Source organism: Clupea harengus, chromosome 7 (genome assembly GCF_900700415.2).
Source record: "Clupea harengus chromosome 7, Ch_v2.0.2, whole genome shotgun sequence".
In the NCBI taxonomy this organism is placed as follows: domain Eukaryota; kingdom Metazoa; phylum Chordata; class Actinopteri; order Clupeiformes; family Clupeidae; genus Clupea; species Clupea harengus.
The window spans coordinates 17,570,598-17,597,149 of NC_045158.1; the positions used below are offsets into that span (position 1 = coordinate 17,570,598).

Sequence of the window (26,552 nt, forward strand, 5' to 3'; positions counted from 1 at the left end):
TTTGGAGAAGAGTTACGTAGTTTGCATTTGCTTGTATCTTTTTGACCTCTTTGACATTAAATCTTTGAGGTGCTAACCCAATAGTAAGAACTTCCCTCGAGTTCCCCTCGCGCCCGCGACACACCTCGCCTTAGTACACCTGTCAGATCAGCAAGCTGTGGCGCGGAACATCCGCCATCTAAGAAAGGTGGGGATCTCTGGCACAGAAAAACCTGTCGACTGCGTGAAAAAGGTGAGTTGTCCCTCAGGCCATCTGCATCCCCAACTAAAGGAGCAACAAATAAAAATATATAATATAATAATAATCATGATCATCATAATCATAATTGTGATAGATAAGAAAAACAAACCACATCCTAAATGAGTTCCTATGCCCTTTTATGGTCATAACGACGCCTGACATCACAGTGTTGACATATATTAATGTAACCATAATCCTTTGCCTCCTTTATCGGGCTATAAATAAGTTATGTTCTGCGATCTGATGATCAGACAGGAGCATCAGACAGGAGTTTCCTTGTCCTCTCCAAGAACCTGAACTGCACCTCAAAGGTAAGTCAACCACAGAAGCTCCAGGACCAAATTAATAGATACTTGTGTAAACCAAACTGAAACTATACCTATATCTACAACATTAAATTGTATTTGTATTGGCTATATGTAGAGATGGTATTTGACAGTAGTACATGCCAAACTACATTTTAACAGCACAACAGACAATTGCTTCAGTTTCACCCAGAATGATCCTTTGTGGATTGGTGCTGTTGGTGTCTGGGTCTGTTTTGGTCCACGCCACACACAACCCAGCTCTGGATACAGCATGGGAGGACTGGAAATCAACCCACCAGAAAGGGTACTTTGGTTTGGTAAGTTTAAGTTTTTTGTTGTTGTTGTTTTTTGTTTTTTTTTCATGACAAAAAGTCTAATGCAACTTTTTTCAAATCCTTTTCCATATACAATGGTGAAAAACAATGTTAGTACTGTTGTACATTTAATTGCAGTATTATTGAAGATAAGATATTTAAGGCTTTTTAAATGACCATTAGCATTGTCTAATAGCATAATATAACATGTATCTATTAAAGTACACTACACATTACTCTAATACCCTTTCCATGGATCTCAATAACCAAGAATAATATGACCTGAAGAAACCATTTTCCCAATCCAAATAGGCAAATTGTGACAGACACCAGAAGCCTTCACTGTCATTGCTCTCATACTGTCTCGTGTTTGTTGCAGGGTGAGGAGGCCATCCGCAGGACCATCTGGGAGAAGAACATGCAGCTGATTGAGGCCCACAACCAGGAGTATGAGCTGGGGATCCACACGTACGAGCTGGGCATGAACCACCTGGGGGACATGGTGAGGAATTAGGGTTCCGACTGAACTAGTCCAAGTCCCACCATGTACTATTTTAATTCTCCTCTGAACCAACTCCTTAGACAACAGAAGAGGTTGTGGAGAAGATGATGGGCTTCAGACCTGACGTGCATGCAGGGATCAATAACACATTTGTTTCTGACTCTCAACCTGTGCCCTCCTGCATTGACTACTGTAAAAAAGGATATGTCACCTCTGTCAAGAACCAGGTAAGCGTCGGATACCATAGTGTTACCACACTTATCATACCACACACCATAAACCTGGTTGCATATGTGAAAAGTGATCATTGTGCCACATATTCTTGGTATGTGAAAAGGATTCCAAATTTCCTTGAGGAGGTACAGTGGGCAAGCCCGAATAATAATAATAATAATAATAATAATAATAATAATAAAACTTTATTTATATAGCACCTTTCATGCAAAAGAATGCAGCTCAAAGTGCTTTAATAACAGCAGTGACACTCAAAATCTGCACAGTTCCAAGGTGATGTGTTTTCCTTTCTGTGTCAGGGCTCCTGTGGTTCCTGCTGGGCCTTTAGTGCGGTTGGAGCTCTGGAGGGTCAGCTGATGAAAAAAGGGAAGGAACTGGTGGATCTAAGTACCCAGAACCTGGTGGACTGCGTGGTGAAGAACAGTGGCTGCCATGGTGGCTTCATGACTTACGCATTTGGCTACGTTAGCAGTACTGGAGGCATAGCCTCTGAGAAAGCTTATCCCTACACAGGCATGGTAGGCTCCTCATTGTAATTAACACATGGGGGAAAAAAATCACACATGGTGATGATTTTCTTCTTTACAAAGACAGAGATGTATCTGTTTCTTTATCACTGAAACAAAATACAGCGAGTCTCAGTACAATGTAAAAGAAATATTTTTAACAGTTTGCAGCGTATCCTACTTTACAAGTATTGTAACGCTTTCCATAATTTCTTATGAAACCCTCCAGCATGGAAAGTGTGTTTACAAAACCGTAATGAAGGCAGCCACATTAACAGACTTTGTGATCCTTCCTCATGGGAATGAGGACATTTTGAGGGCAGCTGTGGCTCAGGTCGGCCCTATCGCTGTGGGTGTTGATGCCAGTCAGCCTACGTTTCATTTCTACAAAAGAGGTAGGTCACCACTGAGGTGCAATCCCTGGACTCCTTTCTACATTTCCAAGGCTCACAGAACTATCCTGTTAGTGCAATGCTAGGGCAAGAGCCTGACTTGAACAGCACTACATCAAGGTTGATTAATCAAATGCAAGGTTGAGTGTGTGTGTGTCATATGATGAAGTCTTGCCACTGATTTTACAAAGGTGATCAAAGAAAGCTACAGGAAAATGATAAAAGCAAAGCAGATACTGAAGTGCTTGAAATATTTGTGATTTTTGTGTGCATTTGTTTTCATTTAAAATACTTTCTCAGGTACATATATTGATTACTACTGCAATCCTGACAAGTTGACCCATGCAGTCCTTATAGTGGGTTACACCTCAAACACCTGGGTTGTGAAGAACAGGTGGGTTTGAAGCTCTTACATAAGCTGTCAGCAGCTTGTGCTGATTAATGACAGATACACTAGATACACTGGCTAATATGGCTAAAGCTTGTGCTGATTAATGACTACATACACTAGATACACTGGCTAATATGTAACTCAATATGTTGGTCATAATGCATTTGCAATAAAACTGTTTTAGGTTCCATAGGGGGTGCCAAACACCTGTTTAAAAAGTCAGCTTTCAGGGCATTGGTCAGGCAGTCTCTTTGGGTAGAGCCATTTACACATGGCTGAATTGTGTGTTTTGAGCCTGTTTTATCTGCCTGTTGGTGCATCAACAAGTATTTTGTATTTTGTATTTTGGCAGCTGGGGCAAGAATTGGGGAGATGATGGCTACATCCACATCAAGAAGAGTAAAAATGTTTGTGGCATCGCCAACATGGCCAGCTTTCCAGTTGGTTGACGACCGCTTTGCTGAAGTCAATCGACAGAGATTTCCATAACTTTTCATGACGCCCGTGATGTTACACAGATTTGTGTGTCTCCTCTCCTTTAAAGAAAATAAATGCTTTGCGCTTCTTGCCTATTTGTCTCATTTTGTTTTCGTGTCAATCCCTCGACTAATAACCATTTGTACTGGACCTCATGACCATTTGCATTGTTTATTTATGAATGAGGAAGTCAGCATAATATGCAAGGCATTGAATTTCCAAATGTGAATTTCATCAATACAATTAGAGAGTAAAGAGTAATTCGAGTAATTAGAAAGTAAAGAGATATCTGAAACAACAATAAATGTAAGTGCAAGGAATGTTATATTTTTGGAGTTAACAAATCTAGATTTTGTATTATCTGATTATAACTAAAACAGTAAAGAAAGGAAATGATTTCACTTGCACCATTTTAGACCGACTTTAAAACTTGTCTAAACGGGCCTGTTGTTTTACTTGTCAGTTTAGTACCAAGTAAAACAGTCTTCAACTTGGACCTGTAAGTAACAAATGAAGAGCTTGGGTAAATTGAGGGAGTTTAGCAAAGTAGTTTAGTTATGGACACAGAGACGTTAAATACATACAAAAAAAAATTGTATTTGGTTTATAACCTCAATATGTCTATCAGTTAACGTAACCTGTGTTGTAAAGCATATTTGTACTTGTGATCATGTTGCAGTTGAGCTCTCTGCTTCCTCAGAAATGACACCGCTGCAACCAGGGCTTGAAGAAATCTGAAGAAATCATTATCAGTTAATGTAACCCGTGTTGCCATGGAGCTCTCTGCTCCCTTGGAAATTATCACATCAGTCGTTTCAGTTCCTTATTTTACTAAAAACCATTGCAATAGCAATAGCAAATGTTGTGCTTGTCACATTATATTACGAAATGAAAATGCATTCATCTGTAACCTGAGCAGTGCCATTTGGAATGAATCGGGTCAGGGCCTTATCCTTTTGCTGAGAGCGGATAGATCAACATTGTTCAACACATGATTGCATATATATTAGGAATATATTATCAATTGACTTCCTCTGATGTCCACTTAGAATAGAGCCAAGCAAACCTAGAGGCAGCTAACCTATCTGCCATTTCTCAGAGCATTGATGGTACACTGACAGAGGTGTGAGATTACTCCATACATTTCAACAAAGCACAGTTGTGTGACACACATGTGTGTAATAATCCCACACATCGTTGCTTTTAAAGATAAAAACAATCTAGACAACATTAGTCCAGTTCTGAAAATACACAAATAAAATACTCAAGCACATGGAGACAATGATTTCAAATGTTTGGAATCCTCAGCCCTAATCTCAATAATTAATTCAGTTAATGTAACCTGTATTTAAAAAAAAATGCATCCTTGCTCATCATGTTGTGCTGTTTCACTGAAGTAAAGATGTGGATATTTAAGAGACTGTGTGGTGCTGTAGTGGCTCAGGGTCGCCTGATTCAGGAGGTGATTTGACGTCTTTGTCCACCCTTGCCCATTATGTTGTGTCTGTGTATAAAACCCCTGCTCACTCACCATCCTGTTTCAGTTGTCTGAAGCCTGTCCTGTGTGCTTTAATAAACAGCAACCACACCAAAGAAAAGTCTGACTCTTGCTTATCGCTACACATCTTAACACTGGTAGAGGTGTGAGATTACTCCACATGTCAACAAACCAGAGATGTCCATCTAAAGAACCTGGATGACAAACATAAAGTCTAGCCTCTCACTGGGTGTAGTAACGTATCACTTCACTGTAGAAGCACAGACTCGATACGCGCATTAAATGCACACATGGTTGTTTTAAAAAAAGAAAAACAGTGTGGGCAAGAGTAGTTCTGCTCTGAAATACACAAATGACTTTTCAGATTCACTGGAGACACAAATACTCGTAAAACCCATGTGAAGGCATACACTGAAACACATTCAAATGAAATACATGATTAGACTGTTACTCCAAATAGGTGTAGGGAAACTGCTGTTGGCCCAAGGATGGAAACCAGTCTGATGGCCTAAGGTTCAATGCATGATGTCTCATCCGGCGCCCTAGTGAGACTGCTAGGTTGAAGCTGTCACTTGACCAATCTGACTCCAATTATTTTATTATTAACCACCACTGATACGCTTGCTGCTCGCAATTACTAAAATGATAATGTCTAAGATTGTACTACCCGTTCCTCAAGGACTTATCTCAGTTCACAAAGGAGCCGCTTACGAACATCCACACAATTCTGCCAGCCGTCTGTTAAATAGCTCAGGGACTATTACAGCTGATAACCTAGCATGAACGGTTACTGTTCTGTGTTAAACAATTACACAGCTCTGCCACGACCAAGAATGATCCTGTTCAGTTACTGTCTGACACAATAGACAGGAATGAGCACATACCATACAAAATCAAAGAAGTGTTAGAAACACAATGACTGACTAAAGTCAAGAATGAAACATAAAGCCATTATGCTGTAACAGACTTGGCTATATATCAGGTGAGTATGGAGATTAGAGTAAAATGAATGCATTTAATCCCTATAGGAGGCATATGGCAGACCCAGTGATACAACGGATGTGAAAAGGTCAAAGGTCATATTAATTTCACTTAATTATTTTTCATTCTCACTTTATGTGGTGGTCATATTACACACTGCTATGCGATATTTCTAGTTTCTATGGTGATTAGAGGCCTAATTTTACAACCCAAGTTCACTTTAATTTCTGAAATGAGAATTTGGAAACAGCACATGGTCAATATAAATATATGGTGCTATATAAATTCAATTCAATTCAATTCAATTCAATTCAATTTTATTTATATAGCGCCATAACAATAGAATTGTCTCTAGGCGCTTTACAGAGCCCAGAGCCTGAAACCCCCTTAGTGCAAGCACAATGGCAACACGGGCAAGAAAAAACTCCCTGTTAGTCAGGAAGGAACCTTAAGCAGAACCACGGCACATAAGGGGGAACCCATCTGCTTGAGGTCGGCCGGGTGGAGATAGGAAGGGGGGAAGGGGGGAGGGTTGTGTGGCAGAAGGGGAAGGGAAACAACAGGTGTTGTACATAGCCTGCATTTGGTAGATGTACATAATATATATACAGACATCCAGTGGTAAACACATGATACAGACAAGACCAGTTTAGTGGATATACTCTGTGCTGATAGGGTTACTATTACAGGGGTAAGGGGAGTAGGAACAGAGAAACATGTCGATGGTGGCAATAATATATATTGTATATAAATGCTAGCATAGGGTATGAGGTAGAGTAAGTGTACGGCAGTGCGGTGGCGGTGGGTGCAATTGGTCGAGGGTTTTTTAAATAAAATTGAATTGAATTGAATTATTAATTTCACTTAATTATTTTTCATTCTCACTTTATGTGGTGGTCATATTACACACTGCTATGCGATATTTCTAGTTTCTATGGTGATTAGAGGCCTAATTTTACAACCCAAGTTCACTTTAATTTCTGAAATGAGAATTTGGAAACAGCACAGCTTCCAAAAATGCTATTAATGCTACTATTAATGTAGAAAATTAGGTTGAGGTCGCGATTCATAATTATAACTTCTACTGGTGCATAAACAGTCTGTTAGTAGTAGTAGTAGTGTTAATACATGTTAAATTGACTGAATTTAAGAATTTAACGTTAACAATCTCACTAATATATGCACGGCATCATGGGGAAAAACCACATCACACACACACACACCAGGAAGCACACAACTCCTTTCTATACTACAATAATGTTTTACTGAAAAATGTATTCTAATTTGAATGCAGTTTGTTAATACAATGTATTTCATGGTTATGGCTACAGCTGTGTGTGTAGTATGTGTTTATCATGTTTGCAGAAAATAAAGAAAACACACACACAGATAGACATAATAAGCTAATAAAATGTTGATTTGATATAATGCCCAGACATTTAATTTAAAAACAAGTCTGCCTGTCACTTCATTTGTGGGTATCTGTTATTCTTAAGCTTATAGTATCCATTGAAATCAATTCACTCCATATTAAATTATTTGCGCAAATTTCCTTATTCACACCATTGCCATAATACACCATTTCACATGTATTACTACCGCACCTGAAACATATACACAAAGAATGAACACCATCTATTGATGCAATTTAAAGAAATCTTTGTTTAAAACTCCAACCCTTTCTGAAGCTCATAGACAGTCACATTTGGCTCGAATACAAAGCATAATGCATACACCATAATACACTAGCACACCTGAAACATTACAAAATCTAGAATTTAGAGAAATCTTTGTTTAAAACTTCAGCCCATAGACCCCCTGCTCATAGTCAGCAGCATTTTGTGCCCTACCTCGAAAGGAGAGTATAATGCCTATACCATTGCACTTATAATACATACCACACCTGAAAGATGCATACACAAAGAACACACACACACACACACCTACACATACACACACACAGAGAGTCATGAATGGCAGCACCACCAGAGTAGGTACGCACACATAAGAAATGCCCCAAATAGATTTGTTGTTAATGTGTTTTTTTGGCTTTGTTGATGCATACACAAAGAATTAATAAAAAAATCTAGAATTTAGAGAAATCTTTGTTCAAAACCTCGAACGGAGAGCATAATGCCTACACCATTGCACTTATAATACATACCACACCTGAAAGAAGTATTAAAGGTGTGTTACTGCCCTTTTTAAAGCTTGAGCACCTGTCCCCCAATTGTCTGTGTGCGTCCCTGATTTTGATCTGTCCGCCCATTGTCTGTGTGCGTCCCAATCAACAGGCAGCACCCTCCAATGGTTACAATAACCACATCCAAAACAGTTCCAAATCTCATGGAGGGTGTATTATGTGTATTAAGTCCCTCCATATTATATTTGTTAAACTCATATTTACCACATGAACAGAAACAAAAGAGATGGCTTGCCTGTCAGAGATCTAAAGGAAAAGCAATTTGAAATAAATCTTTAAATGCCAATAGACCAATCTCTGTCTTGATACTCTGTCTTGATACTCTGTCTTGATCTCTGTCTTGATACCAGCCCCTCCTCATCCCCACTGCTTGTTTTTAAAGATGTTTATTTGTTAAAGGTCAGGTCACTTCCTGAATCAGGCACTTCCTGAATCAGGCACCACACAGTCTCTTAAATATCCACAACTTTACTTGAGTGGTGAGTGAGCAGGGGTTTTATACACAGACACAACATAATGGACATGGGTGGACAAAGACGTCAAATCACCTCCTGAATCAGGCAACCCTGAGCCACCACAGCACAACACTTCAGTGCAACAGCACAACACAGATACTATAGCCAAAACGTGAATCTTGATCAATTAATTGCCACAGTCACATCTTGCTTGTGCACTCACAGACCAAAGCACTCTACAACCAGGCACACAAACACACTAAATGTTCTCACCAAATAATTCAAGTACACTTGCCCAACAAACATATATGGATGCCATGAGACATGAACATGCACAAGAGGTTCAAACACAAAGTTGCTACACAAATCCATGGCTATTTCATTCAGTGTAATATTTGATTTTATCTGGGGAACCTCCCACACTTATTGATTACAGGCTATATAATGATTATATATCATATTTGTTACAAGGCATACAATTTATATATTAAAGTGTAAGTTCACCCCCAGTTCTGAGCTTAACTGTAACCCACTTCAACATTTTGAAAAATGCAGAAATGTTGGCAAGGGGCTGAGGAGGCGAGGTGTCGTACACTAGCCTGACGATGTCATACTCATAATTCTAGTCAGAATATGAGTCTGATATCGCTCCATCGGGCTGTGATTATGGGGCGTGTTTCAACCGAACCAGGAGAAAAAATGCCTCTTCGCTCAATTGGTTACCTACAACCAATCAGAACAACGTAGTATGTGACCAGGGGCAGCTGATACATTACACTTTTACCGGATCCCGTAGGAAGAAGGGCAAAAACATCTTTTCGATTGACAAATGCCTTAATCGCGTTTCTCTGTTCCTCTTTCAAAATGAATGCACTGTCAATGTCTAAATGGACTTGAATCTATACATTTCAGCTCTCCAGCGGCAGCCATGTTTGTTGAAAACGAATTCAACTCGTGTGTTGGTGACGTGGTTGGTTACGTTACTGTTGATCATCTGTCCATCATCGTATAAAGCCCGCCTTAACAATTTGATTGGTACGGCCAATATCTGTCTGCAGATAATTTCTCCTCAATGGAGTAATGCCAGACCGAACTTCCCAACCAAAAAATGTGTGGGCGGGGCTAAGTTCGGTCTGGTATCCAGGCTAGTCGTACACGCCTGTGAATGTGAGTCTTGGTCAGCCAATGAAAATTGACAGCTGGCAAAGTTCAGGATGATTTTAAACAGTAGATGACGTGCTGAGCCATTTTTTATTACATTTTTTATTATTGTGATTCATCACTATTCAGTCATATAATTTCATTTACAGCTAAAAAAAACACACATTTTAGTGTGTAGTTATGTTTAATTGCAGTTTTGGCATTTTATATTATTATAATTATTATTCTGAAGGCATACAGTGAGGAACTAGCCCCGGTTGTGTCAGCTCCCCACTGGTATTCCCCCTTTACACCAATGACTGTGCTACCAGTGCATCTAATCACTACATCAACACACTTTCAGATGATGTCAGAGATGTCCGTCAAATACATGAACAGTGTCATCAATGTGTTCCAGTTGTGGAATCTGAACGCTCGCATACTCAATACCTTCAAAACAGAGGAGATCATTTTTGGAGCCACTCAAGACACCCATATTGATCCGATTACAATTCACAAACAAACCATAAAACAAACATGATCATTCAAAGACCTGGGCGTGGATAATGCACTGTCCTGGACCTACCATATGGCACAACAGAGGATTTACTTTTTAAGAAGACTCGGGTAATTTGGAGCAGGTAAGGAAATCGTCATTCTGTTTTTCGGCTCTACCATACAAAGTTTCTTGCAATACGGAGGCTCAGTCTGGTTCAGTGGTCTTTCAGCCCAACTGAAATCCAGATTTCTGCATCTCTTGGGGGTCTGTTCTGAGGTGGTGGGTCACTCACATTCTTTCCTAAACAGCTCCACTAAACGGACCATCAGGTTGGCTGATAAAATCGCCCCTGAATCCTTATCATGTTCTACACGAGGAGTACTTCTGCCCTCTGGGATGCGTTTTAGGGTACCATGCTGCTTAAAGAACAAGTACAAGAACTCAGAGAACAGAGAAGAGCAAAGAGGGTGATTACTCCCCCCCCCCCCCCCCCCACACAAAGACCCCCACCCCCAAACACTTGGACTGACACTCTTACACACTTACACTCTTACACACTTACACTCTTACACTCACACACGGACTATCCAACGAAATACCTCTGACCGCTTGCAGATGTCCTTTTATATATTATATCCTGTTATGTTTTATGTTGTAGATATTCTTTTATACGTTATATCCTCTTATGTCTTATGTTGTAGGTGTTCTTTTATGCTGTAGACACTCCTCTACGTTGAACTGTGAATGATTGTCAGAGCATGTGAATGCAAGATCATGTAACTAACTAACGATCTAACGGGGAAACAAACCAGTTGAAACAAATGGGCATAAGAATAAAATGAGATGCCACTGATATCCAGAGTTATTTTATTTTTTTTAATATTTTCTGTATGCTGAGAGCAGATAAACACACAATACTTAAGCAGTTACAGATATCTAATTTCTCTTCATCATTTTAGCAATTGCCAAGACATAATTCATATATTGTATCCCAACTCCTTCACTAGGCATTGGTCATTCACATGACTGGATAGCTGGCCATGTTGGCGATTCCACATATATTTCTGTCCTTCTTCATGTAGATGTAACCCTTGGCTCCCCAATCCGTGCCCCAGCTGCCAAAAAAAGAGAAAGACACAATAGAAAATGTACAATGTTGTAAGCAAATACACATAGAGCTGAAGAATGTCAAATTTAACAACGCTAAAAACTCAGAGATGGAAGAGTTTAGCATGAGCCTCAATCCTTCTAAACCTCAGGCTCATTCTTTTGAACCTATGACCATTGTATTGCAGGCATCAGGCTCCTTAGGTTGAGCTGCATGACATGACATTTTAAAGTGCAAGCACAGTCTATGCCAACCTGTTCTTCACAATCCAGTATCCAGGGGTATAGCCCACAGCAACAACAGCATGGGTCAGACGTTTAGGGTTGCAGCGCCGGTCATTGTATATACCTAAGAAAATGTTTGACAAAGCAAATATTCCAACCATCCAAAATGGAAACTTGTTTTAGTCATCACCACTTTGCCATTTATGTCATGATTTTCCATTTGAAGTGTGAACATTTAGGCTGATGTTCAGTTAGTATTTCAGTGCTTATTTCAGCTCATGCTCATATAGGGTTTAAACTGTAATTACTAAATAAGCACAAAAAGCTGTTTATAAAAGTTGTTATGTTTTTAGGGTTTACGTTTCGGATTAAGATATGTTTGATGTTATGAGTAGTGACAAACAATATGCAATTAAAGTGCCACTAATTCTTGCAAATTCACATAAAGCAAATCCCCAGCAAAGGACTTTACAAATGATTTACCTTTCTTGTAGAAATGGAAGGATGACTGTATATTAATGGCTACAGAAATAGGGCCAATCTGAGACAGTGCCAACTCCAACATCTTCTCATCCTCTTTCTTAATGTTCCGATAACGTCGGCATGAAGCTCCATTCATAGAAGAATCGTGTCGACATCTTTCATTCTGGAAATGTCCATATTGAAGGTTCAGAACATTAATCCAGAGATGGATCAGGTGATTCTGTGATATACAAGTTTGTAACCAAAGAGTCATAACTATTTGTGATTCCTTAGTATGTACTAATTAGAATGAGGAACCTACCCTGCCTGTGTAGGGATACACTTTCTCAGTGGCTATGCCCTTCCTGCGGACGTAGTCAAATGCGTAGGTCATCCAGCCACCATTGCAGCCTGTGTCCTGCCCCACACAGTCCACTAGGTTCTGGGGACTCAGATCCACCAGTTTCTTCCCTTTTTTCCTCAGCTGACCCTCCAGAGCTCCAACAGCACTAAAGGCCCAACAGGAGCCACAGGAGCCCTAGGATAAATATGATTGGATGATGAGAATATTTGCGATATTTGCCACTGTTCCAAGGAAATTGTCTAAACCTCACGAGCCTGTGTGTTTTAATGTGGACACTGACCTGGTTCTTGACTGGGGTGACATAGCCTTTGGCACGATAGTCAATGGAGGAAGGTGCCGCTTTGGAGTCAGGAACAAAGGTTGAGTTGATCTCCTCTTCCATATCAGGTCTGAAACCAGTCATCGTCGCCACAACCTCTTCTGTTGTCTATTATCAGTGGAAAGTCAGAGTATGTCGTATTTTAACTAGTGTAAAACAAAGGCAGACTAAATATCAAAATCATGTCCCTTCACAATGGATTTTTTAACACATTTCTGAAACTTCGCCCCAAAATAAAAAAAACGAAAGAAAACTGTATGAAAAATTTCAGTGGAAACTGAGTCTGGTTTTGTTAGATAGAGAATATGTATAATCATATTTATTCAGTCGGAATCTGAATCTCTCACCATGTCCCCCAGGTGGTTCATGCCCAGCTCGTACGTGAGGATCCCCAGTTCATACTCCTGGTTGTGGGCCTCAATCAGCTGCATGTTCTTCTCCCAGATGGTCCTGCGGATGGCCTCCTCACCCTGCAACAAACACGAGACAGAGAGACAGTATGACAGCAATGACAGTGAAGGCTTTTGGTGTCTGTCACAATCTGGATTGGGAAATTGGTTTCTTCAGGTCATATTATTCTTGGTTATTGAGATCCAGGGAAAGCGTTTCAGAGTAGTGTGTAGCGTTCTTTAATAGATACATATTATATTATGCTATTAGACAATGCTAATGGTCATTTAAAAAGCCTTAAATATCTTATCCTCAATAATATTGCAATTAAATGTACAACAGTACTAACATTGTTTTTCACCAATGTTTATGGAAAAGGATTTGACAAAAGTTGCATTAGACTTTTTGTCAAAAAAAAAAAAAAAAAAAAAAACAGCAACAAAAAAAATATCAAGGAATTTAAACTTACCAAACCAAAGTACCCTTTCTGGTGGGTTGATTTCCAGTCCTCCCATGCTGTGTCCAGAGCTGGGTTGTGTGTGGCGTGGACCAAAACAGACCCAGACACCAACAGCACCAATCCACAAAGGATCATTCTGGGTGAAACTGAAGCGATTGTATGTTGTGCTGTTCAAAATGTAGTCTGGCATGTACTACTGTCAAATACCATCTCTACATATAGCCAATAGAATTACAATTTAATGTTGTAGATATGCTTAGTTAGGTATAGTTTCAGTTTGGTTTACAAAAGTATCTATTCATTTGGCCCTGGAGCTTCTGTGGTTGACTTACCTTTGAGGTGCAGTTCAGGTTCTAAGAGAGGAAAAGGCAGCTCCTGTCAGATGCTCCTGTCTGATCATCAGCTCGCGGAACATAACTTATTTATAGCCCAGGGGGCAAAGGATCATGGGTACATTAATATATGTGAACACTGTGATGTCAGGCGTTGTTATGACCATAAAAGGTAATAGAAACTCATTTAAGATGTGTTTTTTTTTTTCCAGTGTTGTATAGTAACGAAGTAGAAAGTACAGTAGTACTTTACTTAAGTCGTTTTTTTGGATATCTGTACTTTACTTTACTACTTATATTTCTGTTTACTTTTACTTTTACTTCGCTACATTTTGCAAAGAAAACTGATACTTTTACTCCGATACATTTCCCCTGAAACCTTGGTTACTCGTTACAAATTCAAATCATCTTTAGAAAAAAAATTAACAATGAGAGTGATGAGACCAACGACGGGGACTGTGGTAGAACACCGACTGCAAGCAGGTTTGGCGAATCAGTGGTCCTAGCGCAAAAGCCCCGTCCTCTTAGTTACTGTTGCTACGTCTTTTGAACTCGTTCATGCACTATACTGTCTGTCAGTGTCAGTGATTCTTTTTGGAGTAATATCTCCGCGATATCCTCCAGAACAAGGCAAAATGGACTGCAATATGCAGTGGAAGGATATATCCAAAACATTAAGATCAACAACGAAGGGGACACAACAGTAATCGAAGCAAAATCATACAGATCCTAATAAAAAAATGAGAGACCTCTTCATTAAATGCCACCAGCACAAACTTGTAGACTAGTCATGTTCTTTCACCACTGGGTAAGATCTGTATAATATTTTTAGCTAGCTACCTACAAAGATTATTGTTATTACTTATTCCATCTCTGGCGAGGTATCTAGCTAGCTAGCTAGGATGGTGACAATCTAAAGTACAGTACAGTAACGTAGCAGTGTGGAGCAAGATAGCTGCTAGTAACATTATTGTTCAAGGGATGTGTGTGCATGTTGCTAAAAGTATTTCACAGTCACTGTACTGATAACTTGCTTGTAAAACTGATGATCCTGATGTAATGCTATGGCTTTGTATCAGATCGCCAGGTTATTGCTCTCAGGTTGTGCCTTATGCATACCTTGGGATACTCAGGAGTAGGTTGCCCATTCACAAAATGTTACAATGTGCTGCTTTAGTATTGCCTATTGTGTTAAAATTGTGTTCAAATAAGGCCCAGTTTATAAGTATGCTCATTCTAGTCGGAATAAACTTCATAATTCTCAAAATTCTGACCCTTTGCTTTTTTATTAACAGCATTTACTTGTACTTTTACTTTCGATCTAAATCATTTAATATCAGAACATTACTTTTGATACTTAAGTACAGTAAAGATCCGATACTTTAATACTTTTACTCAAGTAGTATTCTAAAAGGTTCCTTTTACTTTTACTTGAGTCATTTTCCAGTAAGGTATCTTTACTTTTACTCAAGTATGGCTTTTGGGTACTTTATACACCACTGTGTATTTCCCACACATATGGCATGAATCATGTGAACTACTTCTAGACCTATATCTTGGTTTATGATGTTGATATCCAAAAGATTGCACCACTTGCCTACCAGCATACCTAGCTGTTAACAGTCTCAATCTGGTAGTGCCATCATTAACATCTGAGTCTACACTCATGTTCTATGGCTTACACTCAGCAATTGGCTCGCCTCTCCCTCTCCCTGTGAGGGGGCTGCTCACACCACCACCAACAAACTCTCTGTTATCCAGCCAACTTATTTTAATACTATGCCACAATTAGTCGAGCTGACCACACGTCTTCGGGTCGTATTAAACACAATGTCACACTTGCCTATACGTCCGATACATCGGCTTATGAAAAATGCCACTGTCCGTCGGGCACAACCACAAAACTTCAGAGTTTTTAATTTTTATTTGTACTTACCTGGGCCACACTTTGGGTTATCAACAACTCGTTTCAGTTACTTTAAAAACGTTTCACGGCCTGGGCCTCTTCTGTTTCAGCTATTTCAACACAATTCTGTCACCTCACTACTTCGGGCTGATTCAGTTAATTAATCGTTAACAAAATTGCACAGAGCTGACCCACAGCCAAACACCTCCTGCTTATTAATGGAACAAAGAGAAGAAGCAGATGATCCCTATCTGTAAACCTCCTTTCTCGGTCGTTTTAAACGTGCAGGTCTCCTGAAAGAATAATAGTAGAATACTTTTTTTTAGAAATTGCAGGATGGATGGCTTGCTAATTGTAAGAAAAAGGAAGTGTCTTTGTGTTCGATGAAGCAATCTGTCTTTGTAAGAAACATGAAGTTTCTTATGTGGTTGATGCAGCAATCTGTCTTTGTAAGAAAAAGGACGTTTATTTTGTGGTTGATGCAGCAATCTGTCTTTACTCCAGAAAAGTGCAGTAGCGAAGCACTTGGAACTTACATCGGATTCAGCGGTGCAGATCTGAACAACAAGCATCTCCAACTCTAGCCATATATACTGTTTAAGACACCTCTTAGGCTTTTATTGAAAATGAGCTAGGCTTCAAATGCAAAGAGGTCTAGGAACCTTTTGCTGTTCTGTATGATAATCAGGTTTCTCTGACTGAGATGGTTCTCAATGGCCTACTCCATTCCCATACTATGATTAATTGCAGTCACTGACACCTCAGTTTGCTTCCTGACCCCAGGTGTCTGAGCAAATCCAGTGTGGGGACCTTTCCATTGTTACCATGATAAGATTATCATTTTGGATATTATGCTGGCCAACTTTTGGTGGTCACAGCAGCAGCAGCAGCAGCAGCAGCAGCAGCAGCTTGATCATGAATCCCATGTTCACTCACAGGATATACTGTAATTTCTTACAGTCCCCTCTTAATGCTATGAACCATACATAGCATCACATTCTCAGTCACACCTTTCATAGAGGCGCCCAGTGGCGGTGATGTGCTGCTTTAGGTTGCTCCCTCTGCGGCCATTAGGGAGTCTTACCCATCATTAGACTCATCACCATCATGCACACTGGTCATCTCCCAGTCTCAATAGGTAAGTTATCATGGGGTCATTCTGTAATTTAATACTATAATATAAAAAATGTCTCAGGTTTGGGAGAAGCATTTGAGAACCACCACAACCAAGGCATCTCACATCCAAAACACAACTAAATACAAATGTGAAAGAGTATGCTGTTCTTGCCGAATTCCTTATGAAATCAACCTGCATCTAACAATCTCCCCATCTGATCATAAATCAAACTACATAATGATCACAATAAAACTTAATAAAACCATAATGAACATAATCAGACATCATGATCAACAAAACACATGTTCCCATAGTTTAAAAAGGTTGAAACGAAACACATGTTCCTATAGTGTAGTGGTAAACATTTTACATTGGCATATTGCTACCAAGATGCCAAGTTCCTGATCTCACAGGTAAAAGCAAAAAAACCTTTAATCCTCAAATTTTGTGTAATTTTTTTTTACTGTCCTGCTTTTGTACAGCGATACTCGCCTTCTGCGAGCTGTGAGTGGCAAATATGCATCTATGATCATCACCTCTGATATAGTTCAGTTAAGTCCTTGAATTTTGTGTGGTGGACACATGAAAGTCCAGTTCATGTAGTGTTGTCACTGATAATGAAAATAGACATGACTAAAATCATCATGTAATTCCCATTCAATCATCATATTATTGCTAAAAGTAATGATATGATTACCACAAAGGAGCAGGACTTGAGTTTAGCCGTAGTCATACGTTTCTTCCTTGCGCCCCACCAGAGACGGTTGTTCTGGGGGCATGCATTGTATGCTGTGGGTGAATTCATTCAGTTTCGGATCTCCCTGTACCTTGACTGGAGCGTGAGCAGGTGACAATACTTGGTGGAGTTTCTCACATTTCAAGGTATGTTCCCCATCACGTGGCTCTGGTTGTCTCCTCACCACTGGAGCTATCTTTACTGCTCTTGTCATTTCTGTACAGTATTGACCGATACATCGGCTAATGAAAAATGCCACTGTCCGTCGGGCACAACCACAAAACTTCAGAGTTTTTTATTTTTATTTTTACTTACCTGGGCCACACTTCAGGCACAAACCACACTACTTTGGGTTATCAACAACTCGTTTCAGTTACTTTAAAAACGTTTCACGGCCTGGGCCTCTTTTGTTTCAGCTCCTTTAGAAACTTATTTCAACACAATTCTGTCACCTCACTACTTCGGGCTGATTCAGTTAATTAATCGTTAACAAAATTGCACAGAGCTGACCCACAGCCAAACACCTCCTGCTTATTAATGGAACAAAGAGAAGAAGCAGATGATCCCTATCTGTAAACCTCCTTTCTCGGTCGTTTTAAACGTGCAGGTCTCCTGAAAGAATAATAGTAGAATACTTTTTTTTAGAAATTGCAGGATGGATGGCTTGCTAATTGTAAGAAAAAGGAAGTGTCTTTGTGTTCGATGAAGCAATCTGTCTTTGTAAGAAACATGAAGTTTCTCATGTGGTTGATGCAGCAATCTGTCTTTGTAAGAAAAAGGACGTTTATTTTGTGGTTGATGCAGCAATCTGTCTTTACTCCAGAAAAGTGCAGTAGCGAAGCACTTGGAACTTACATCGGATTCAGCGGTGCAGATCTGAACAACAAGCATCTCCAACTCTAGCCATATATACTGTTTAAGACACCTCTTAGGCTTTTATTGAAAATGAGCTAGGCTTCAAATGCAAAGAGGTCTAGGAACCTTTTGCTGTTCTGTATGATAATCAGGTTTCTCTGACTGAGATGGTTCTCAATGGCCTACTCCATTCCCATACTATGATTAATTGCAGTCACTGACACCTCAGTTTGCTTCCTGACCCCAGGTGTCTGAGCAAATCCAGTGTGGGGACCTTTCCATTGTTACCATGATAAGATTATCATTTTGGATATTATGCTGGCCAACTTTTGGTGGTCACAGCAGCAGCAGCAGCAGCTTGATCATGAATCTCATGTTCACTCACAGGATATACTGTAATTTCTTACAGTCCCCTCTTAATGCTATGAACCATACAAAGCATCACATTCTCAGTCAAACCTTTCATAGAGGCGCCCAGTGGCGGTGATGTGCTGCTTTAGGTTGCTCCCTCTGCGGCCATTAGGGAGTCTTACCCATCATTAGACTCATCACCATCATGCACACTGGTCATCTCCCAGTCTCAATAGGTAAGTTATCATGGGGTCATTCTGTAATTTAATACTATAATATAAAAAATGTCTCAGGTTTGGGAGAAGCATTTGAGAACCACCACAACCAAGGCATCTCACATCCAAAACACAACTAAATACAAATGTGAAAGAGTATGCTGTTCTTGCCGAATTCCTTATGAAATCAACCTGCATCTAACAATCTCCCCATCTGATCATAAATCAAACTACATAATGATCACAATAAAACTTAATAAAACCATAATGAACATAATCAGACATCATGATCAACAAAACACATGTTCCCATAGTTTAAAAAGGTTGAAACGAAACACATGTTCCTATAGTGTAGTGGTAAACATTTTACATTGGCATATTGCTACCAAGATGCCAAGTTCCTGATCTCACAGGTAAAAGCAAAAAAACCTTTAATCCTCAAATTTTGTGTAATTTTTTTTTACTGTCCTGCTTTTGTACAGCGATACTCGCCTTCTGCGAGCTGTGAGTGGCAAATATGCATCTATGATCATCACCTCTGATATAGTTCAGTTAAGTCCTTGAATTTTGTGTGGTGGACACATGAAAGTCCAGTTCATGTAGTGTTGTCACTGATAATGAAAATAGACATGACTAAAATCATCATGTAATTCCCATTCAATCATCATATTATTGCTAAAAGTAATGATATGATTACCACAAAGGAGCAGGACTTGAGTTTAGCCGTAGTCATACGTTTCTTCCTTGCGCCCCACCAGAGACGGTTGTTCTGGGGGCATGCATTGTATGCTGTGGGTGAATTCATTCAGTTTCGGATCTCCCTGTACCTTGACTGGAGCGTGAGCAGGTGACAATACTTGGTGGAGTTTCTCACATTTCAAGGTATGTTCCCCATCACGTGGCTCTGGTTGTCTCCTCACCACTGGAGCTATCTTTACTGCTCTTGTCATTTCTGTACAGTATTGACCGATACATCGGCTAATGAAAAATGCCACTGTCCGTCGGGCACAACCACAAAACTTCAGAGTTTTTTATTTTTATTTTTACTTACCTGGGCCACACTTCAGGCACAAACCACACTACTTTGGGTTATCAACAACTCGTTTCAGTTACTTTAAAAACGTTTCACGGCCTGGGCCTCTTTTGTTTCAGCTCCTTTAGAAACTTATTTCAACACAATTCTGTCACCTCACTACTTCGGGCTGATTCAGTTAATTAATCGTTAACAAAATTGCACAGAGCTGACCCACAGCCAAACACCTCCTGCTTATTAATGGAACAAAGAGAAGAAGCAGATGATCCCTATCTGTAAACCTCCTTTCTCGGTCGTTTTAAACGTGCAGGTCTCCTGAAAGAATAATAGTAGAATACTTTTTTTTAGAAATTGCAGGATGGATGGCTTGCTAATTGTAAGAAAAAGGAAGTGTCTTTGTGTTCGATGAAGCAATCTGTCTTTGTAAGAAACATGAAGTTTCTCATGTGGTTGATGCAGCAATCTGTCTTTGTAAGAAAAAGGACGTTTATTTTGTGGTTGATGCAGCAATCTGTCTTTACTCCAGAAAAGTGCAGTAGCGAAGCACTTGGAACTTACATCGGATTCAGCGGTGCAGATCTGAACAACAAGCATCTCCAACTCTAGCCATATATACTGTTTAAGACACCTCTTAGGCTTTTATTGAAAATGAGCTAGGCTTCAAATGCAAAGAGGTCTAGGAACCTTTTGCTGTTCTGTATGATAATCAGGTTTCTCTGACTGAGATGGTTCTCAATGGCCTACTCCATTCCCATACTATGATTAATTGCAGTCACTGACACCTCAGTTTGCTTCCTGACCCCAGGTGTCTGAGCAAATCCAGTGTGGGGACCTTTCCATTGTTACCATGATAAGATTATCATTTTGGATATTATGCTGGCCAACTTTTGGTGGTCACAGCAGCAGCAGCAGCAGCTTGATCATGAATCTCATGTTCACTCACAGGATATACTGTAATTTCTTACAGTCCCCTCTTAATGCTATGAACCATACAAAGCATCACATTCTCAGTCAAACCTTTCATAGAGGCGCCCAGTGGCGGTGATGTGCTGCTTTAGGTTGCTCCCTCTGCGGCCATTAGGGAGTCTTACCCATCATTAGACTCATCACCATCATGCACACTGGTCATCTCCCAGTCTCAATAGGTAAGTTATCATGGGGTCATTCTGTAATTTAATACTATAATATAAAAAATGTCTCAGGTTTGGGAGAAGCATTTGAGAACCACCACAACCAAGGCATCTCACATCCAAAACACAACTAAATACAAATGTGAAAGAGTATGCTGTTCTTGCCGAATTCCTTATGAAATCAACCTGCATCTAACAATCTCCCCATCTGATCATAAATCAAACTACATAATGATCACAATAAAACTTAATAAAACCATAATGAACATAATCAGACATCATGATCAACAAAACACATGTTCCCATAGTTTAAAAAGGTTGAAACGAAACACATGTTCCTATAGTGTAGTGGTAAACATTTTACATTGGCATATTGCTACCAAGATGCCAAGTTCCTGATCTCACAGGTAAAAGCAAAAAAACCTTTAATCCTCAAATTTTGTGTAATTTTTTTTTACTGTCCTGCTTTTGTACAGCGATACTCGCCTTCTGCGAGCTGTGAGTGGCAAATATGCATCTATGATCATCACCTCTGATATAGTTCAGTTAAGTCCTTGAATTTTGTGTGGTGGACACATGAAAGTCCAGTTCATGTAGTGTTGTCACTGATAATGAAAATAGACATGACTAAAATCATCATGTAATTCCCATTCAATCATCATATTATTGCTAAAAGTAATGATATGATTACCACAAAGGAGCAGGACTTGAGTTTAGCCGTAGTCATACGTTTCTTCCTTGCGCCCCACCAGAGACGGTTGTTCTGGGGGCATGCATTGTATGCTGTGGGTGAATTCATTCAGTTTCGGATCTCCCTGTACCTTGACTGGAGCGTGAGCAGGTGACAATACTTGGTGGAGTTTCTCACATTTCAAGGTATGTTCCCCATCACGTGGCTCTGGTTGTCTCCTCACCACTGGAGCTATCTTTACTGCTCTTGTCATTTCTGTACAGTATTGACCGATACATCGGCTAATGAAAAATGCCACTGTCCGTCGGGCACAACCACAAAACTTCAGAGTTTTTTATTTTTATTTTTACTTACCTGGGCCACACTTCAGGCACAAACCACACTACTTTGGGTTATCAACAACTCGTTTCAGTTACTTTAAAAACGTTTCACGGCCTGGGCCTCTTTTGTTTCAGCTCCTTTAGAAACTTATTTCAACACAATTCTGTCACCTCACTACTTCGGGCTGATTCAGTTAATTAATCGTTAACAAAATTGCACAGAGCTGACCCACAGCCAAACACCTCCTGCTTATTAATGGAACAAAGAGAAGAAGCAGATGATCCCTATCTGTAAACCTCCTTTCTCGGTCGTTTTAAACGTGCAGGTCTCCTGAAAGAATAATAGTAGAATACTTTTTTTTAGAAATTGCAGGATGGATGGCTTGCTAATTGTAAGAAAAAGGAAGTGTCTTTGTGTTCGATGAAGCAATCTGTCTTTGTAAGAAACATGAAGTTTCTCATGTGGTTGATGCAGCAATCTGTCTTTGTAAGAAAAAGGACGTTTATTTTGTGGTTGATGCAGCAATCTGTCTTTACTCCAGAAAAGTGCAGTAGCGAAGCACTTGGAACTTACATCGGATTCAGCGGTGCAGATCTGAACAACAAGCATCTCCAACTCTAGCCATATATACTGTTTAAGACACCTCTTAGGCTTTTATTGAAAATGAGCTAGGCTTCAAATGCAAAGAGGTCTAGGAACCTTTTGCTGTTCTGTATGATAATCAGGTTTCTCTGACTGAGATGGTTCTCAATGGCCTACTCCATTCCCATACTATGATTAATTGCAGTCACTGACACCTCAGTTTGCTTCCTGACCCCAGGTGTCTGAGCAAATCCAGTGTGGGGACCTTTCCATTGTTACCATGATAAGATTATCATTTTGGATATTATGCTGGCCAACTTTTGGTGGTCACAGCAGCAGCAGCAGCAGCTTGATCATGAATCTCATGTTCACTCACAGGATATACTGTAATTTCTTACAGTCCCCTCTTAATGCTATGAACCATACAAAGCATCACATTCTCAGTCAAACCTTTCATAGAGGCGCCCAGTGGCGGTGATGTGCTGCTTTAGGTTGCTCCCTCTGCGGCCATTAGGGAGTCTTACCCATCATTAGACTCATCACCATCATGCACACTGGTCATCTCCCAGTCTCAATAGGTAAGTTATCATGGGGTCATTCTGTAATTTAATACTATAATATAAAAAATGTCTCAGGTTTGGGAGAAGCATTTGAGAACCACCACAACCAAGGCATCTCACATCCAAAACACAACTAAATACAAATGTGAAAGAGTATGCTGTTCTTGCCGAATTCCTTATGAAATCAACCTGCATCTAACAATCTCCCCATCTGATCATAAATCAAACTACATAATGATCACAATAAAACTTAATAAAACCATAATGAACATAATCAGACATCATGATCAACAAAACACATGTTCCCATAGTTTAAAAAGGTTGAAACGAAACACATGTTCCTATAGTGTAGTGGTAAACATTTTACATTGGCATATTGCTACCAAGATGCCAAGTTCCTGATCTCACAGGTAAAAGCAAAAAAACCTTTAATCCTCAAATTTTGTGTAATTTTTTTTTACTGTCCTGCTTTTGTACAGCGATACTCGCCTTCTGCGAGCTGTGAGTGGCAAATATGCATCTATGATCATCACCTCTGATATAGTTCAGTTAAGTCCTTGAATTTTGTGTGGTGGACACATGAAAGTCCAGTTCATGTAGTGTTGTCACTGATAATGAAAATAGACATGACTAAAATCATCATGTAATTCCCATTCAATCATCATATTATTGCTAAAAGTAATGATATGATTACCACAAAGGAGCAGGACTTGAGTTTAGCCGTAGTCATACGTTTCTTCCTTGCGCCCCACCAGAGACGGTTGTTCTGGGGGCATGCATTGTATGCTGTGGGTGAATTCATTCAGTTTCGGATCTCCCTGTACCTTGACTGGAGCGTGAGCAGGTGACAATACTTGGTGGAGTTTCTCACATTTCAAGGTATGTTCCCCATCACGTGGCTCTGGTTGTCTCCTCACCACTGGAGCTATCTTTACTGCTCTTGTCATTTCTGTACAGTATTGACTCTCAACTGTGATATGATGATTGAATGGGAATTACATGATGATTTTAGTCAAAATACACAAAATTTGAGGATTAAAGGTTTTTTTGCTTTTACCTGTGAGATCAGGAACTTGGCATCTTGGTAGCAAGATGCCAATGTAAAATGTTTACCACTACACTATAGGAACATGTGTTTCGTTTCAACCTTTTTAAACTATGGGAACATGTGTTTTGTTGATCATGATGTCTGATTATGTTCATTATGGTTTTATTAAGTTTTATTATGATCATTATGTAGTTTGATTTATGATCAGATGGGGAGATTGTTAGATGCAGGTTGATTTCATAAGGAATTCGGCAAGAACAGCATACTCTTTCACATTTGTATTTAGTTGTGTTTTGGATGTGAGATGCCTTGGTTGTGGTGGTTCTCAAATGCTTCTCCCAAACCCGAGACATTTTTTATATTATAGTATCAAATTACAGAATGACCCCATGATAACTAACCTATTGAGACTGTGAGATGACCAGTGTGCATGATGGTGATGAGTCTAATGATGGGTAAGACTCCCTAATGGCCGCAGAGGGAGCAACCTAAAGCAGCACATCACCGCCACTGGGCACCTCTATGAAAGGTGTGACTGAGAATGTGATGCTATGTATGGTTCATAGCATTAAGAGGGGACTGTAAGAAATTACAGTATATCCTGTGAGTGAACATGAGATTCATGATCAAGCTGCTGCTGCTGCTGTGACCACCAAAAGTTGGCCAGCATAATATCCAAAATGATAATCTTATGGTAACAAAGGAAAGGTCCCCACACTGGATTTGCTCAGACACCTGGGGTCAGGAAGCAAATTGAGGTGTCAGTGACTGCAATTAATCATAGTATGGGAATGGAGTAGGCCATTGAGAACCATCTCAGTCAGAGAAACCTGATTATCATACAGAATAGCAAAAGGTTCCTAGACCTGTTTGCATTTGAAGCCTAGCTCATTTACATTAAAAGCCTATGAGGTGTCTTAAACAGTATATATGGCTAGAGTTGGAGATGCTTGTTGTTCAGATCTGCATCGCTGAATCCAACGTAAGTTCCAAGTGCTTCGTTACTGCACTTTTCTGGAGTAAAGACAGATTGCTGCATCAACCACAAAATAAACATCCTTTTTCTTACAAAGACAGATTACTGCATCAACCACAAAGACACTTCCTTTTTCTTACAATTGGCAAGCCACCCATCCTGCAATTTCAAAAAAAAGTATTCTACTATTATTCTGTTTCAGGAGACCTACACGTTTAAAACGACAGAGAAAGGAGGTTTACAGATAGGGATCATCTGCTTCTTCTCTTTGTTCCATTAATAAGCAGGAGGTGTTTGGCTGTGGGTCAGCTCTGTGCAATTTTGTTAACGATTAATTAACTGAATCAGCCCGTAGTGAGGTGACAGAATTGTGTTGAAATAAGTTTCTAAAGGAGCTGAAACAAAAGAGGCCCAGGCCGTGAAAAGTTTTTAAAGTAACTGAAACGAGTTGTTGATAACCCAAAGTAGTGTGGTTTATGCCTGAAGTGTGGCCCTGGTAAGTAAAAATAAAAATAAAAAACTCTGAAGTTTTGTGGTTGTGCCCGACGGACAGTGGCATTTTTCATAAGCCGATGTATCGGTCAATACTGTACAGAAATGACAAGAGCAGTAAAGATAGCTCCAGTGGTGAGGAGACAACCAGAGCCACGTGATGGGGAACATACCTTGAAGTGTGAGAAACTCCACCAAGTATTGTCACCTGCTCACGCTCCAGTCAAGGTACAGGGAGATCCGAAATGGAATGAATTCACCCACAGCATACAATGCATGCCCCCAGAACAACCGTCTCTGGTGGGGAGCAAGGAAGAAACGTATGACTACGGCTAAACTCAAGTCCTGCTCCTTTGTGGTAATCATATCATTACTTTTAGCAATAATATGATGATTGAATGGGAATTACATGATGATTTTAGTCATGTCTATTTTCATTATCAGTGACAACACTACATGAACTGGACTTTCATGTGTCCACCACACAAAATTCAAGGACTTAACTGAACTATATCAGAAGTGATGATCATAGATGCATATTTGCCACTCACAGCTCGCAGAAGGCGAGTATCGCTGTACAAAAGCAGGACAGTAAAAAAAATGTACACAAAATTTGAGGATTAAAGGTTTTTTTGCTTTTACCTGTGAGATCAGGAACTTGGCATCTTGGTAGCAAGATGCCAATGTAAAATGTTTACCACTACACTATAGGAACATGTGTTTCGTTTCAACCTTTTTA

General features: G+C 39.7%; 2 protein-coding genes across 2 annotated transcripts; one reads left to right on the forward strand and one right to left on the reverse strand.

Annotated features, from left to right (window-relative positions):
* The first annotated feature begins 524 nt into the window (after positions 1–524).
* Positions 525–2,583, forward strand: LOC105902966 (cathepsin K-like). The gene is made up of 6 exons (XM_031569976.2): positions 525–552; positions 730–866; positions 1,243–1,365; positions 1,446–1,592; positions 1,899–2,117; positions 2,335–2,583. The coding sequence occupies exons 2-6, from the start codon at positions 741–743 to the stop codon at positions 2,581–2,583; spliced, it is 864 nt and encodes a 287-aa protein (XP_031425836.2). The 5' UTR covers positions 525–552; positions 730–740.
* Positions 2,584–11,020: 8,437 nt separating this feature from the next.
* Positions 11,021–13,880, reverse strand: LOC116221019 (cathepsin K-like). The gene is made up of 8 exons (XM_031569977.2): positions 13,801–13,880; positions 13,478–13,614; positions 12,966–13,088; positions 12,580–12,726; positions 12,258–12,473; positions 11,957–12,119; positions 11,504–11,597; positions 11,021–11,256 (listed from the first exon to the last, which is right to left on the reverse strand). Exons 2-8 carry the CDS (start codon positions 13,601–13,603, stop codon positions 11,160–11,162), a joined length of 966 nt encoding a protein of 321 aa, XP_031425837.1. The 5' UTR covers positions 13,604–13,614; positions 13,801–13,880; the 3' UTR covers positions 11,021–11,159.
* Positions 13,881–26,552: the final 12,672 nt, after the last annotated feature.